General features: G+C 41.4%; 1 protein-coding gene across 5 annotated transcripts in view; it reads right to left on the bottom strand.

Moving 5' to 3' along the window:
* MAP2K5 (mitogen-activated protein kinase kinase 5) overlaps positions 1-14,527 on the bottom strand; it is a 263,644-nt gene extending 249,117 nt beyond the window's left edge. For all 5 annotated transcript variants that reach the window (XM_068554385.1, XM_068554405.1, XM_068554395.1 and 2 more), the window contains exons 1-2: positions 13,787-14,527; positions 7,643-7,691 (exon numbers count right to left, since the gene is read on the bottom strand). In XM_068554385.1, coding sequence (XP_068410486.1) covers positions 7,643-7,691; positions 13,787-13,921 — 184 coding nt within the window. In that variant the 5' untranslated portion in view covers positions 13,922-14,527. The remainder of the gene's footprint in view (positions 1-7,642; positions 7,692-13,786) is intronic.
* Positions 14,528-15,430: the final 903 nt, after the last annotated feature.

The following is a 15,430-nucleotide window of genomic DNA, read 5'->3' as shown; positions in this document are numbered from 1 at the left end:
AGAGTGCCTACTGAGTAAACAGCAAAAAAACATCAGACTCTGGGGAGCGCTCAGCCAAACGGCACCCAGTGCAGCGGCAGGGCTCAAGTGGGCTTTCGAGAAAAACAATTTAGCTTCTACCAAGGGCAACAGAACATTAAGGCAATACTGTACTTTATATGTCATTTGTCATATTACTTCAGTGCCAGGTAAGAAGAGTCAATTAGAACTACAGCAAAGGCATTTTTCTAAGGCAAGAGGAAAGAAATGAAAACATAACTGTAGAGGTTAAAAAGGCATCAATAGGAAATTACCAGAAAAGCTGTCAAATTTAGAACACTTCTCAGGTGTGGAATCTAAGATCTGGTCAGGACCAAAGGCCATAGTTTCTAAGGCTAAATCTTCATATCCACAAATTTTAATTTAGCTCCATGCCTCCCACCTCCTGATTCCTTCTTTACTTCTTTGCTTCCTTTTTCTTTCCAAAAAATATTCAAGTGCCCACTATGTAGCAATGTTCTGGACACTGGGGTAATAACAGTGGAAAAAGGAAAACCCCTGCCCTCATGGAGTTTACACTCTACTTGAGAGAGACTGAAGGGTATGAGGGAGTGAATCATACAGATATCTGGGGAAAGAATGTTCCAGGCAGAGGGAACAGCTCATGCTAAGGCCCTGTGGCAGAAGAATACCTGGCATGCTTGAGAGACTGAAAGAAAGCCAGAGTAGCTGCAACAGATTGAGAATAAGATGGGGGAGAGAGACGAGTTCAGAGAAGTAATGGTGGGGCAGAGTTGGGGGAAGATGAGGAAGGGCAGGGCCTTGTAGGATATGTTAAGGACTTGGCTATCACTACTGAGTGAGAAGGAAACCACTGGAGGGTCTTGACTGTAGTGATCTCACTTAACTTCTAAAAGGATCTCTTTGGCTGCTGTGTGGATAAGAGGCTATATGGAGGCAAAACAGAAACAAGGAGACGAGTTAGAGGACCACTGTCCTAGTCTAGGTAAGAGATGATGGTGACCTAAACCAAATTGAGGTTTTGAGCAGTCATCACATGCTGGATATATTTGCTTGTCCTTATTACTTCATTCCTTCAACCATCCATGCATTCCAGAAACACAAATTGAGAGTCTACTATGTGCCAGGTACTATGCTGGGTTTCTAGCAATTCAAAAATGAGCAGCATTATCTACTGCCCTCAAGGAACTAGACTGGTGCTTGGGTAAAGGACTTAAACTTCTTAATTCTCATGTAAAACAGCCAGACTACTAACACCTACTACTACTAATAATAACTAATAAGACTACAAATACCTACTACTAATAATAATAACTACTCTCATGAGACTAAAAAAGATTAGGACTTTTTGCATCGATGATATTTCAAAACAAAATTTCAATAAATTAAAGCTCTCTTCAAATCGTCTCAAATTCTAAGGATACACAATTAACTCTTATATGTTAATTTTTAGACTCAGTGTACATCTATTGTGGATTACAATTTTTCATTAACCTACCCAGTTTTTCTTATAAGCAGCCAGTTATCTTTTACATATGCTATACTGTAAGAAAATAAAACTTCATTTTTCCCAGAATTTTTCCAGAAATTCATAAAACAACTGAAAAGGAATCTATTCAATGAAAAGTGAGTATAAAATGGTCACGGTTAAAGAAAAACAAATAAAATAAAGATTTATCCTATAGTCGCATTTTCTGAACCAAAACTCAGACACGTGGTTTGACCAGTGTGAAGTTACTTACGAGGGCTACAGATCAGAATGTGTGATGTCAGAGTATCACGGAAAAGTAGGGCCATATGGTATTTATAGGTATAAGTCAGTGTTTGTCCACATAGACTTAAAACATATCTTTCACGTCAACAGTAAGATTTTACTGTCCAGCAACACCAGCCCAACAGTAATTTTACAGCAGTAACTTGTCTAGAGAAAATCCAGGGAGAGGAACACATGTAACAGATATGCACAGGAAACTCATTAGTGGGCACAGTTGATTTCCATCACCTCACGTGTTGGTGTACTCATTAATCTGTTAATGAAATTGTGAAAATCAGCAGGGATCTCTGGGCCTATATGAATGTCAAGCTCCTACAGCACACGTAGGGCCCACACATGCAAACATTCAAGATTTTTTATGGTTATGGAATTTAGCTTCATCTCAGAAGTGTTCTCACATCCGGGAAAAGACAAATTATTCAATAACCAGTATGAAATCAACTGTCTATCTGCTTGAAAAATAAAGCTGGATCACCACCTGACTCCTCCTTTCACCAAAATAAACTGAAAGATGGTACAAAAAAAAAAACAAACTTCTGCCTTTGCAATAAAAACATGCTGTTTTATAAAAAAAAAAAATCCACACAAAAACACATACAAGCGTACATATTTATAAATGTGTGTGTGTATTGAACCCCATTAAAGTAGGCAGAAAAAAGAATTTGAATTAATGTTTTTTCAACATCCTGGAATGTGGACCTTTCTAAGCATGGCATAAATCCAGAAGTCACAAAATATGACAAATCGGTTCTTGTAAAAACTTTAAACTTCTCCATGGAAAAAAAGAGAAAAGAAGACCGAAACAAGCTTAAAGGAAAGCAATAAACTAAACAAAAATATTTATAACATCTAAGACAAAGGGGAATTTTCTTAATATTGGAAAACTCTTAAATCAATCAGAAAAAGACAAATAACCTAATAGAAAAATGGGCAAAGGTGATAAATAGTTCACAGAAATTAAATACAAATGACCAAAATATAAATGAAAAGATGCTCAAGCTCATTTATAATTGAAGAAATACAAAATAAAAATAAAACAATAATACAATAATCTTTTTCACATATCAAATTGACATCAACTAAAAAGTTTATTGGACTCAAGAGCTGGTGAGGGTAAAGAGAAATGGGCATTCTCAAAAATTGCTGGTGGGAGTGCAAATTGGCTCTGCCTTCTAAGGAACAACATGGAAATACCTATCAAAACGTAAAATATGGGTACTCTTTGTTTCAGTAGTTCCAAATCCTAGGAATTTATCCTACAAATACATTTCTACAATGTGGAAAGCCATAAGAGACAATGCTGTTGACTGCAGCATTTTTTCTACTACTACTAAAAAACTGGTAACATCTTAAATTTAAAACTGGTCCATCAACAGGTTAAATTAAGTCATAACCATAAAATTAAGTATAATGTAATTATCTAAAAGAATTAAGTTGACTTGTACACACTGATGTTAGAAAGAGGCCCAACACATACTACTAAGTGGGGGCTGGGGAAACTAGTTGCAATCCAGTATATATTATATATGAGAAAATTTCTGGAAGGACACAGAAGAAACTGTTAACTAGGGAATTGGGGAGATGGGGACTTTTACTTGTTGCTTTATTTCGATACTGCTTGAATTTTTTTTAAAGATCATCTATACCTTCTTAACTAAAGAAAAAAAAATCAGACACTATTTATTGAAAGGTAGTACTTTCATTTGTGCTCTTATTGTAAGGGAGAAAGGACCTAAAAGTGGTAAAAAAAAAAAAAAACAAAAAAACGAGGTTTAGGGCCATCAGTCCAAGAGGTAGGTTTGGCACAAATGGGACTCCCTCCCCTCATTCACTCCTAAATCCCCTTGGAAACACCATCCCCTGGGATAGAAATCAGAAAGAATATAACCACTATAGACCCTCTGCCCCTTTGGGACGTAGGGCCCAGTCAAGTGTGGGAATTTGAATTTGGAGCCTGAATTGTCCACCACCAACCAATTACATCCCACGCCTGCGCCAACTGCAAAAATAATCCAAAAAAAGCAAATTACTTACTAAACTTTAGGTTACATGCATTTTACAATTCTCTTTTGAATACGGACATATATAACATTCCATCTTATTCAACAAGGGTATTCCTACAAGGTACAAAGTACACTCGTCCCTCAATATCCACAGGGTATTGGTTCCAGGACCACTACCCCCGACCCACAGGATACCAAAATCTGTGGATAATCAAGTCCCTTATATAAAATGGCATTGTACAGTTTGCCCTCTGTATCCACAGGTTCCGCATCCACGAATCGGGCAGGTGTGGAATCCAAAGATACAAAGGGCCAACTGTACTAAGAAGAAAGCAAGAGTGAAATAAAGCATGGTTTCTGTCACCAAGTCATTCAATATCTGGCACACAACCAACCGGAAGGGAGGCCCAATAGGTTATGTGCTCTAGTATAGTGCCCAGAGAGATTAACCACACCTGTGGGGATCAGAGGCTTCACCGAAGAGATGGCATTTCTTAGAACTGAATTATCAGTAAAAGAACCTAACCTTTCCCCTCTTTTCCACTTACTCAACTCTTTTTCTCTATGTAAGACAGGTAAATTTGACACTGTCCTTTCTCTCGTTGCTTAATTCATATCACTAAATATAACACCTCTTTTGTATAAGTTAGTGTTGGGTATACTTTGCAGTATTAAATATATTACTATAAATATCTTAAAGTTTTATTTATTCAGGAGTTGTTCCATCATACCATAAACAACTGAAAGAGCTCAAAAATTTCAACAAATTAGCTTATAAACTACATCTTTCCAACTATTTCTTATACATAGATTTCATTTATTAGTGAAGATCCTTGGTACAGAAAATAAGGTCGCCCTAGAACAATCACAAAAAAAGCCAGCCTAGGATTTTAAGTCTATAATGGAAAGTACACAATAATCTAAGCACAAAAAAACAAAGAACTATCATTATTTTGTCTCTGTGTATTTTTGTTCTTATTCTTTTCACCTAAAACTGATCCAGATGCAGATGGGTATAGAGCTTCTGCCCTTGTTGGGGGAAAAGAAGGAAAGTGATCTCTAAGAAGTTAAACCTAGAAATTTAAACATTTTTTCTGTTAGTGTTAAGTGTACTTTTCGTGTTAAATATATTACCATAAGTATTTCTTTGATCAAAGTTTTATTTATTCAAGAGTTGTGCCATCACACCCATAAACCATACTTAACACCCTTCACAGGCTTTCAACACACTTGGTTATAAAGAGTGCACGTTTTATAGTCAAACAGAACTGCATTTGAATATGGGTTCCACCACTTCCTAGCTGATCACTTTCAACAATCTTTTCATGTCTCTGAGTTTCAATTTCCTCACAAATATAATTTTCTTACCTCACAGAGTTGTTGCAAAGATTAGCAACAATCCAGGTAAATCATCTAGTACACTGCCTAGCACGGAGCAGGCCATCAATAAATGATAGCTAAAATAATCAGCATTACCACCATGAACCCTAACTCTGAAAGCCAGTAAGGCACAGGTACATCGAGCCACTTGGAGGGACCCAGAAAGCAAGAAGTAGAAAGAACAAGGTAAGTTTCTTTTTTGCCACATCTAAAAACAATCAGAACATACAATATCAAGAATTACGACAACTCTCAGAACAAGTCTCAACAGTGGTTGAGAATATACACGTGAGAAGTTCCACTTTACCACTTACTAGCTGTGAGACTTGAACAAGTTGCCTACAGGAGATGTCCTTTCCTCAACTAGAACAGAGCTAATAACAGTCCTTCAAAGTACTTCACGGGGATCTTGTGAAGGTTAAATTAAATGAGATAACCCAAAGAATGCTCTTAACAAGCATCTGGCAACAGTAAGTACTCCAAATGTTAACTACCAGACTGTCTGTGAAATCCCTGGCACCCCCAAGGAGTTACTCCAAGGGGTCTGAAGAGCTTGCAACACTAATATGTATTTCAGATATACATACTATTTTTCAGTAGTATATGGAGTCCAGTGTGGTTAATACAATAGGAATTATTTTAAGAGTTCTCAAGTAGCTTTTAAAACCATGAAATGATTGTTGAAAAACATTCAATAGAGAAAGTTATAAAGTAAAAAATTGTGCTCATTCGGCCAACTCTTCCCCCACTCCAGCCCCAAGTCTACTTTCCAGGGGAAACCACTGGAAAGCACTGCAGTGGGCACCTCTTCAGACCTTCATCTCTCAATATATACATGAAGTTGGGAGGAGGAGGAGGGATTAAATATTTTACAAAATGAGATCATACCATACATATTTTATTTATTCAACAGTATATCATGAATATACTTCTATGTCAATGCTTAAAATTCTCATTTTTTTAGCCACTGCTTAATGCTTCAGACTATGGATAAATAATTTATTAATCCATTATTCTAGGCATTTAGCTTACCTCTAAATTTTTTGCTATTAAAAATAATTCCAGGGACTTCCCTTGTGGTCCAGTGGTAAAGAATCCGCCTTCCAATGCAGGGGACGCGGGTTCGATCCCTGGTCGGGGAACTAAGATCCCACATGCCACAGGGCAACTAAGCCACAACTACTGAGCCCAGCCTCCTCAACTAAAGAGCCCGCGTGCCGCAAACTACAGAACTCACGTGCTCTGAAGCCCACGCACCACAACTAGAGAAAACCCACATGCCACAATGAAGAGCCCATGCGCTGCAACAAAAGATCCCGCATGCCGCAGTGAAGATCCTGCATGCCTCAACTAAGACCCCACGCAGTCAAAAATAAATAAATTTTAAAAATAATAATAATAATAATAATAATAATAACTCCAGGGGGTTCCCTGGTGGCCTAGTGGTTAGGATTCGGCGCTTTCACTGCCATGGCCCGGGTTCAATCCCTGGTCGGGGAACTGCAATCCCGCAAGCTGTGCGGCGCAGACAAAATTAAAAAAAAAAAAAAAAAAAAAATTCCACAAGGAACACTTTGTTTGAAGGGCATTCAACACATGTGTAGGTATTTCTGTTGGACAGCTTCCTAAAAGTGGATCTGCTGAGTCAAAGGTTTTGAACATTTTATATTTTGGTAAGTATTGCCAAATTGTCCCCCAAGAGAACATAAATAAAAGAGAGGACAATTGTACTCTCTGTAGTTAACCATCTCCTTAAAAAACAAGAACAAAAAGGAAAAAATCATGTGGAGAAAATGTACATTTTTCTACACGGAAAAGCAGACCACATCTTTGAGAAAAGATGGGACCACAGTTACAGATCCTTACTTTATCCTTCTTAACACCAGAGCCCCTGTGCTGACTAAACTCTCATCTTAACATTACTCAGCCCGTGACCTCCCTCTGGCTTATGTCAAAACCACTTTTCTAGTACACCCTGCCCCCACCCCAGTCCCCAAGCCAATTGTTTTGGGGGGGTGGGAAGGACTCAAGACCTGAAGTGTTGCTGCCATCATCTAACAGCCATGCCAAGCCCCAATAAAACAGAATTACTCCATGCAACGTTCACTTAAATGTTCTACTCTGTTGCTGTTTTAAAGCAGCAAAGGATTAAAATCTTTTAATCAATAATCACTGGCCTACAGGTAGTTTACACGTTTCATTTTGTCCCACAATATTATTACAGTGAGGAGCAAGAGCAGATAAAGGTCATGTTGGTAATTAAAGCTATATTACAGAAATATGCACACCCAGGATATGATTAAATAAGAAAATATTACTCGGTTCAGTATCATTAAACTTGCATTAATTTATAAATATTTAAATGTACCATATGATGATCATAAATAATCTGTTTTTGTCAGTTTCTAAAGTAACGCAACCCATAAACCCTTTGAAAAATTACTGCAGAAAGAAACAGTCAAGAAAGTATACAAGCCAGACTTACATTCAAATGCTGTGGTTGTTGCTTCAGGCAGAACCTGGCCTATCACATCCTAAACAAAGAAAGAATAAAGGAACACAATTAGCCATCTTCTTTATTGCTAACATGTGGCAAATCCTAGAGGAAACAGGAGAACCTGGAAAAGATTTTTGAAATGTTGGCATAAACTATAAAAACATTAGCTCATAATCACACTTAGCCCAGCAATCTAAGTCCAGAGTTTAAATCTCTATTCTGGAGCTTAAATCTCTATACTGGGGGAGGGGATCATTTAAAAAATCCTTTCCACTCTGTACTAATAACATAATTTTTTACTCTCGATTCAACAGCATAGACAATTACACTATTGTGCATTTATAAAAAAAAAATAAGTTTCTTCTATGGGAGGCTATAGAAGGAATGTACTGTTAGTAGAAAAAGAGGTTTGGGGAGTCAAGACTGGCCTGGGTTTGAATCTCAGCTCTGCACTAAACAAGCTGTGTGACTAGCAACAAATTACTCAACCTCTCTGAGCCTCAATTTGATTATCCTCCAATGTGGGTCTAGTAATGCTTACAGAGGTAATGTAAAAGGTATTAAATAATGTAATAAACATGAACATGAACTGGCCTAACACACTGTAGACCTTCAACAAATATAGCTCTGGATATGTGACTACCAACACCTTTCCTTGCACTCATACTGGGAAGAGTTCAAAAAACAAGTTTCCATGATGATGATGTAAATCTACAATACTACAATACATTTAACACAAACAATTCTTATCAACCTTTACTCTTGAGCAACTAAAAAACATATTTAATGACACCAAAATAAAGTTAATCTAGCCTACAAAAGAAAAAGTGTATATAACCTGATATCAATGTTTAAATGAATCTATAAAGTTGAAAACACTTAAAAAATAGTCTACAGAGACAGCTTATTTAGAGAGGTACAGAACACCTTCAAGAAATAGTTACTTCTGGGAAAAGTGACCCTCCATTATGTCCAGTCCAACCCAAATGGTCTGCAAACCTCATTGTTCTCCGGGAGCTCTGCCACAACGTCCCTCCTGGGCTGTGCCACAAACAGCACCAGGCAGCCAGCTGACAAAGCCACTTGCAGTATTTCTCAGCAGGGAGCCCACAGCCCTTCCAAGCAGGGCACTTAGCAGGGTGGCGGCTGCAACTTCCTTCTAAAGGCAGTTCTTTAGAAGCTTTTGCTGCAGTGGCAATTTGCATAATAGCCTTGTTTCTACTGTGTGTGTGTGTGTGTGTGTGTGTGTGTTTTAAATAAATCTGTGCATATAAAATTGATCAAAGGGAACTATCTTAGGCAGCCCTCACTCACTAGAGCCAAAAGAGATTATTTTTTTCTTCTTACTCTAGTCTTAGCAAATGAAACAACTTTCTGTGGAAGTATTTGTAAAAGATTTTAGTGTTGAAAAAAATCCTTTCTACATACTTGTAGGTAGAAAGTATTTATTGACAGCCAAACGAAAACTGTTGAGCGAGTATAGACTACACAAGCAGCCAGTGTAAAGCCTGAGTGTGGACAGGAGCCAAACTGCTAGGGTTGGACCTTGGCTCTGCCGTTCAGTCACTGAGTGACTGAATTTCTCTGTGCCTCCGTTTCCTTCTGTGTAAAAATGACATCATAACTGTACCTATCTTGTAGGACTAGTGAGTTAATATTTATAAAGTGCTTACAAGAGTGTCTAGCACATGGTAAGAGCAAGTATTAGTATCTGTTAAATAAATAAAACAAGTCACTGATGACTGGAACATTACAAATCTTACCTCATAACGAAACCCTAAATTTCAGCACCTGACAATCAGTGGAGGATGGTCTTTGGTTCACTTACTTCATCCTTCCACAGCATTTACTGAGGACTAGCCAGTATTGGTTTAAAAAGGGTGGGGGGGGACCCTCCACTGCCCCAACCCTCCAAGTCTAGGTTATCACTGCTTACTTCCAGACAACCAATCTTGAGATGTGAACCCTACAGTATTAGCAAACTAATTCAGGATTCTTCCTACTTATGAATAGCAGAACCTGTCAAACAGCAAACTTCTAACAACCATCTGAAAACCCTGCTGAGAAGCAATTGCCTCCTTTGCCCATCAACATAAACAAGGAGCCACACAAACTTTACAACTAATGCGGGGGGCGGGGGTGAAGAAAAAGCAAACCTGCTTGAGAGAATCATGAGAATCACGTGAACACAACTGACCATCTTGTTCTGTTAAAGCAAATAAAGTGGGGCTATAATAATGACAAAGAGGTAAAAATCACTATCTCCTGGTCTTTTCTAAGCAGGCACATTTAATTTCATGTGTATTTTCCAGTTTTATTTTAAGTGACTTATTTCAAAATGACCCTGTCTTATTCTCAACATTTTACTCAACCTAAAGAAAGTTTCAAAAGAGCACATAAGTTCACCTATCTTGTTGGTGATCATTTCTTGATCCTTTTCTTCTCCTTTCTTTCAATAAATCAGTCAAACAAATAGCAAACCAAAAATATAAATGAGCATCTATAACATGCCAGGAGGATAAAGATTACAAAACTGTAGGCTACAGAAGAATAAGACTTGCTCCTTGACTTTAGGAAGATTATAATCTGTCACAAAGATAGAGACAAACCTAAAAGACTAACAAATCAGAGCACTTATAGTATGATAAAAGAGCCAAACAAAAGACATAAATTAGCAAACGGTAGGTGCTAACTCAGAAGGCAGGAAAAATCACAGTCTCAGTTAAAATAGAAGAAACTTCACAGATGAGGGGAAATCTGGGCTGGAACTTGGGAGAGAGCATTCAAACAGCAAGAGGAAAGGGGGAACATTCAGATCTCCTGCACAATTTTCCCCAAACTGGGGAGTGGATTGCCAAGGAAGAGGAGAAACACAGAAAGCTGTAAAACAGATAACCCACATGCCTCTGCCTATGAGGACCAGCTGGGCCTACTTCACAATGCACCAGTCCCTAACTATTCAGACGAAGGACAAAGGCCCCAGAGAGGCCCAGTGACTTGCCCACGGAGTCCCAGCCATTTGATGGAGCTGTGAATGGAGCCCTCAACTACTGACTGTAAGTCCAAAACACCCTCAGCTCCAGTTGACTCAGTGACTACAAATTGCTTCCGGCTTCCGTGTCTGGTTCTGCCACAAACCAGCTGTGTGGCTTTAGCGTTTTCCCCATCTGGGGTTCATGCTTCCTCATTTGAAAACTGAAGTGAGGAGAAATATCACATGAAAGGGAACATTCCAGGTTTCATTTGGCTTTAAATTTTAAGGTTCCAAGCCAAAGATGCTGATGTGACTGTTGGTTTTTTGCCTATTTCTCAATGAAGAGATAAGGTAAACCTGGAAAAGAGATCTCAGGAGTCCTCCAGGATTTGAGCTTGCAGTTCCAAGAACTTGATATACAGTACCCATTGTCACGAGCCCTTCATGAGGCCTTCCCAACATAACACGCTCCACCTGGGCGTACCTGAGCAAGCACGTGGCACACGGCACTCTGAGCTCTCAATGGTGGGACCGTTTGTGCAAAGTTTATTTTTAGGCCAGTCATCCTTGAGCCAACGTACAACTGAGAGATTGCCCAGGCCCTATCCCTTCTGCTGCAATAACAACAACACTTAGAGAGCACTTACTATGCTCCAGATTGTTGTAAGTACTTTACACATACCAACTCCACTAGTCCTCAGAACTCTGTGAGGTAGGCACTACTTTTATCCCCCCAACCCTATTTTTGCCTTTTTACAGATGAATAAACTGAGATACAGAAGACACTTGCCCAAGTGAGTCTGGTAAGGCTGACAATGTAAACGCAGTCAGCCTGGCTCCAGTTTGTGTTTTTAACACTGTACCATTCTACTTAAAATAATACCTTCTGTTGTCTCAAATGAGTAAAGTGAAAGAAAGCTCTTGTCTTTCTCATCAGAGACACAATCTCACTTAATCTTTACAAGTCTTTGAGGCAGGTATCATTATCCCTAATTTACAAATAAAGAAACTGAGGCTCGGAGAGGTAGAGTGACGTGCCTAGTTAGTGGGATAGTTTACAATTAAACACGAATTTCTTGATTCAAAATCTAGTGTGCTGTCCACAAAACCATAACGGTGTGCATCCTCTTTGAAGCTCCCTCATTAAACAAATATATCAGGGTCCTATGAAGCATCAGAAACAGAGAGGAAACAGAGGTGTCCGTCTCCTCCAGAAGTTTACCATCTCGTGGAGGAGACAGACAAAATTAGCACAAAACCCATATACTTTGCCAAAACAAAGTTGTGGAAACACAGAGGAGGGGCATGTGACCAAGACCAATGCAGAGGAAAAGCGAAGCTGGGCTTTGAAGGACAGGTGGGAGTTGGTGAGCTGAAGAAAGAGGCCCAGTGAAGCAGGCCTGGGCACCTGGGAGAACTCACGGTTAATTCTATATATCTGGAAGACAGGATGCTCATGGGGGTGTAATGAGAGATGAAGCTGGTGCCAGGCAGGTACAAGCCAATCAAGATGGGCCCAGAGGGGCTTCCCTGGTGGTGCACTGGTTAAGAATCCGTCTGCCAATGCAGGGGACACGGGTTCGAGCCCTGGTCCGGGAAGATCCCACATGCCACGGAGGAACTAAGCCTGTGCACCACAACTACTGAGCTGAGCCTGCGCTCTAGAGCCCGCGAGCCACAACTACTGAAGCCTGCACACCTAGACCCCGTGCTCCGCAACAAGAGAAGCCACCACAATGAGAAGCCCGCGCATCACAACGAAGTGTAGCCCCTACTCGCAGCAACTAGAGAAAGCCCACGTGCAGCAACAAAGATCCAACTCAGCCAAAAATAAATAAATTTATTTTTTAAAAAAATATATATATGGGCCCAGAGGACCACGCCAAGGAGTTTGGGCCTTACCATGAAGGGAGATCCATGTGCATGTGAGCGTGTGGAGAACTCTGGATGCAAAGAGAAGGATGGCATATGTGCACAAGATCAGAGGCTGCTGGTTTACTCCAGCCTCTGCACTCCTTGCGCAGACAACTGAAGATCTCTATGCTCTAGGTGGTCAGTAACATCCAGAAGTCAAAATGAAGGTACACAGGTCAAATTTTGATTGAGTAACCTATGACAATCAAAAACCACATCCCAGATCTTCCTCTTCCCCCAAACCTCCACCCAGCCCCATCTTATCCTGCAGGTAAGTTCCACTATAGATCTGGTACTTGCAACATGCTCCTTGGTATGTCAGCTCTGCCTTTGATAGCGCACTTATTCAAAATATAAAATGGGCACGATGTACTCTATCTCACATGAATACTAAAAGCTGAGAAGTAGTACTACAGCATGTGGAAATAAATACCAAGTAAAGTAAGGAAATCTGAGTTCTGGCACTGACTCTCCCACTCACAAGCAACATGGCTTTGGAAAAGCCATTTCACCTCACTGCTCCTCGGTAACTATCTGCAAAAAAGATCAGAGGGCTCAACAGGCCACCTCCAAGGTTATCCTCTGCTCTAACATTCCATGATTTTATTTGAAATATATTTTGAATATTTATTATGAAAGTAAGACTACGTCATTGACTCTAAGATGCACATTTTCCCCTCTATTTTAACATCTCTGAAATTGGGTTTTGTACAATGTGTGGCATGTCACAGTTTAACAGGTCGCCATTTTCTTTCTTTCTTAGCGGTACATAAAAATAATATCTTAAAACTTATGACGTCTTAGGCTTGCTGAAACATGATTGGTTAGAGTTGCCTTGTTTCCCTTTCCCACTAGTTACCAAGTTTAGAGAACTCAGTAGAAAGACAGGCTGGAATCTGGCCAGGGACATTCCAAAAAATCCTTGAGAAAAACTCTCTTCTAGATTCAGCTTTTTGTATCCTAGTTGGTTGCTTCTGTGTGTGTGTCCCAGTCCAGGCTGTGAGTTCCTTGAGGGCAGGGGTCCAATCTGATTCATCTCTACTTCCCCAGGGACCTGCACACTTGTCAGATTTCAGTCCATACAATTAATCAATGCTTGTGGTGGAAGAAGTAAAACTGCCCCCATACGAGGCCAGCAATGGCCACTAGCTCAGGCCACCAGGGTAAGATGTGGTGATCAAGGTGCTGACTGCCCTACAAATCCCTGCGCCCCCCTCGCTAGGGACACTGAGATTAGCACTCACCAGCACATCCCTGAAGAGAAGCTGCGGCCCAGAGTGCACTGTCCAGTCCACGGCTCCACTATTTGGAATCCTGATGCGAATCACCAGCACCTGGTTCTCCATGGCATGGAAGGGGCCAAGGGCCAGCCACAGCATTACAGGTTAAAGGGGCTCACATCCTGGTAGGGGGGAACCCCCTGGCTCCTGGTTAGGCGGGGGCTCGAAGAGGTGACAAGGGGACTGAGGGTCAGAGGACAGAGGGGGAGGGGGAGTGAAGAGAGGAGGTGGTCCGGAAGCAGCCCGCAGGCTCGGAGCCAGGCCCAGGCTGTATGGGGTTGAGGGATGTCTCCCTGTGAGCGTGGACGGGGCCAAGGGGCAGGAGCCAGTAGGAACTAGCGGAGTTCAGAAGGTTCTGGAGTTGGAAAACAGAGCAAACGGCATCTTGCAGTTCTCTGCCGTCTGTGTGGGTGTGAGGGGACAGCACAGAGAAGACGCCGTTTTAGAGAGATACGGCGGCAGGTGTCCACTCCTCCTTAAAGGAGCGGAGGGTCCCCGACTTGAGGGGACTCAGTCCGGGGCTGTTAGGAAGGAGCCCCAGGGCCGCCGGACCACAAGAAAGCCGAGAGGGCCCTCCGCGGGAGGGTCGGGGCCGAGTCCTCTGCCCCACCCCGAGCCAGAGTGCACGGCGCGCGCGACTCAGCCCCGGCAACCCGAGGCCGCGCGTCCCGGCGGCGGCAGCGGCAGGAGGGGAAAGGCGGCGGTAGGAGGGGGAAGACGGCGGCGAGGGCACTGTTACTCCGGAACCAAAACGCGCGGCGCCGGAACCCCGGGAGACGACGAGGGGACCCGCCTCCCGCGGCGCCATGTTGGAAGAGGGCAGCTCCTGGCCGGCTCCGCCCCCGCTCGCCGGCGGGCAGGACCCGAAGAGCAAGGGCTTGGCGTCGGGGCCGGAGTGAGAGGACCGACTGGACTATTCAGTCGTGAGACCCCACCTCCCCTGTCGCGAAGTGACCACACATGGCGACCGGGTGACAGCCCTTTCTTTTCCCGACCCTCATTAAACTCAGCGAGGTGAAAACATTTAACAAAAGAAGGAGGAAACTGAACTAGAGCAGGGGTCCGCCAAAAGCCGATTGATGGCTTAAAATGCGTACTGTTTCCCTGTTCAGAAGACTAGAAAAATAGAACTGCCCCTCTCTTTTATTCCTACTTTATCAGGCCCTGTACCTAAATATTCGTGGAGGTTTGTGCATCAAATGATCAAGAGCAAGGTTGTCTTTTTTTCATTTTTCCAAGTCACAGATCCGGAGGATCATCTTTCTCCCAAATGAGCAAAGCGAGTGTGGATTTTTCAGTGAGGTCCTTTACCCCCATGGTTACCTTAAAATAGCAAACAGCGCACTATTCAAAAGCAACAGTAAAGAAACTCAGTGAAGAGTTTAACTGCCTGGGTACAGTTGCAGTAGTGGCATCATCTTTTCTTATTAAACCTTTGAAAAAAATATATTCTAGACAGTCCATAAATTTTCAACTAGATAGCAATGTTTACACAGTGATATCACAGGGAGTAGCAATAACCCTTGGTTATTTTTAAATGCCTTGTTAACCTCAGATTTTTAAATGCATAATTTTGTTCATCTATGATGCCTATACAGAAGTTTGTTT

Source organism: Eschrichtius robustus, chromosome 1 (assembly GCF_028021215.1).
Source record: "Eschrichtius robustus isolate mEscRob2 chromosome 1, mEscRob2.pri, whole genome shotgun sequence".
In the NCBI taxonomy this organism is placed as follows: domain Eukaryota; kingdom Metazoa; phylum Chordata; class Mammalia; order Artiodactyla; family Eschrichtiidae; genus Eschrichtius; species Eschrichtius robustus.
This window is presented reverse-complemented; position numbering and strand designations above follow the sequence as displayed.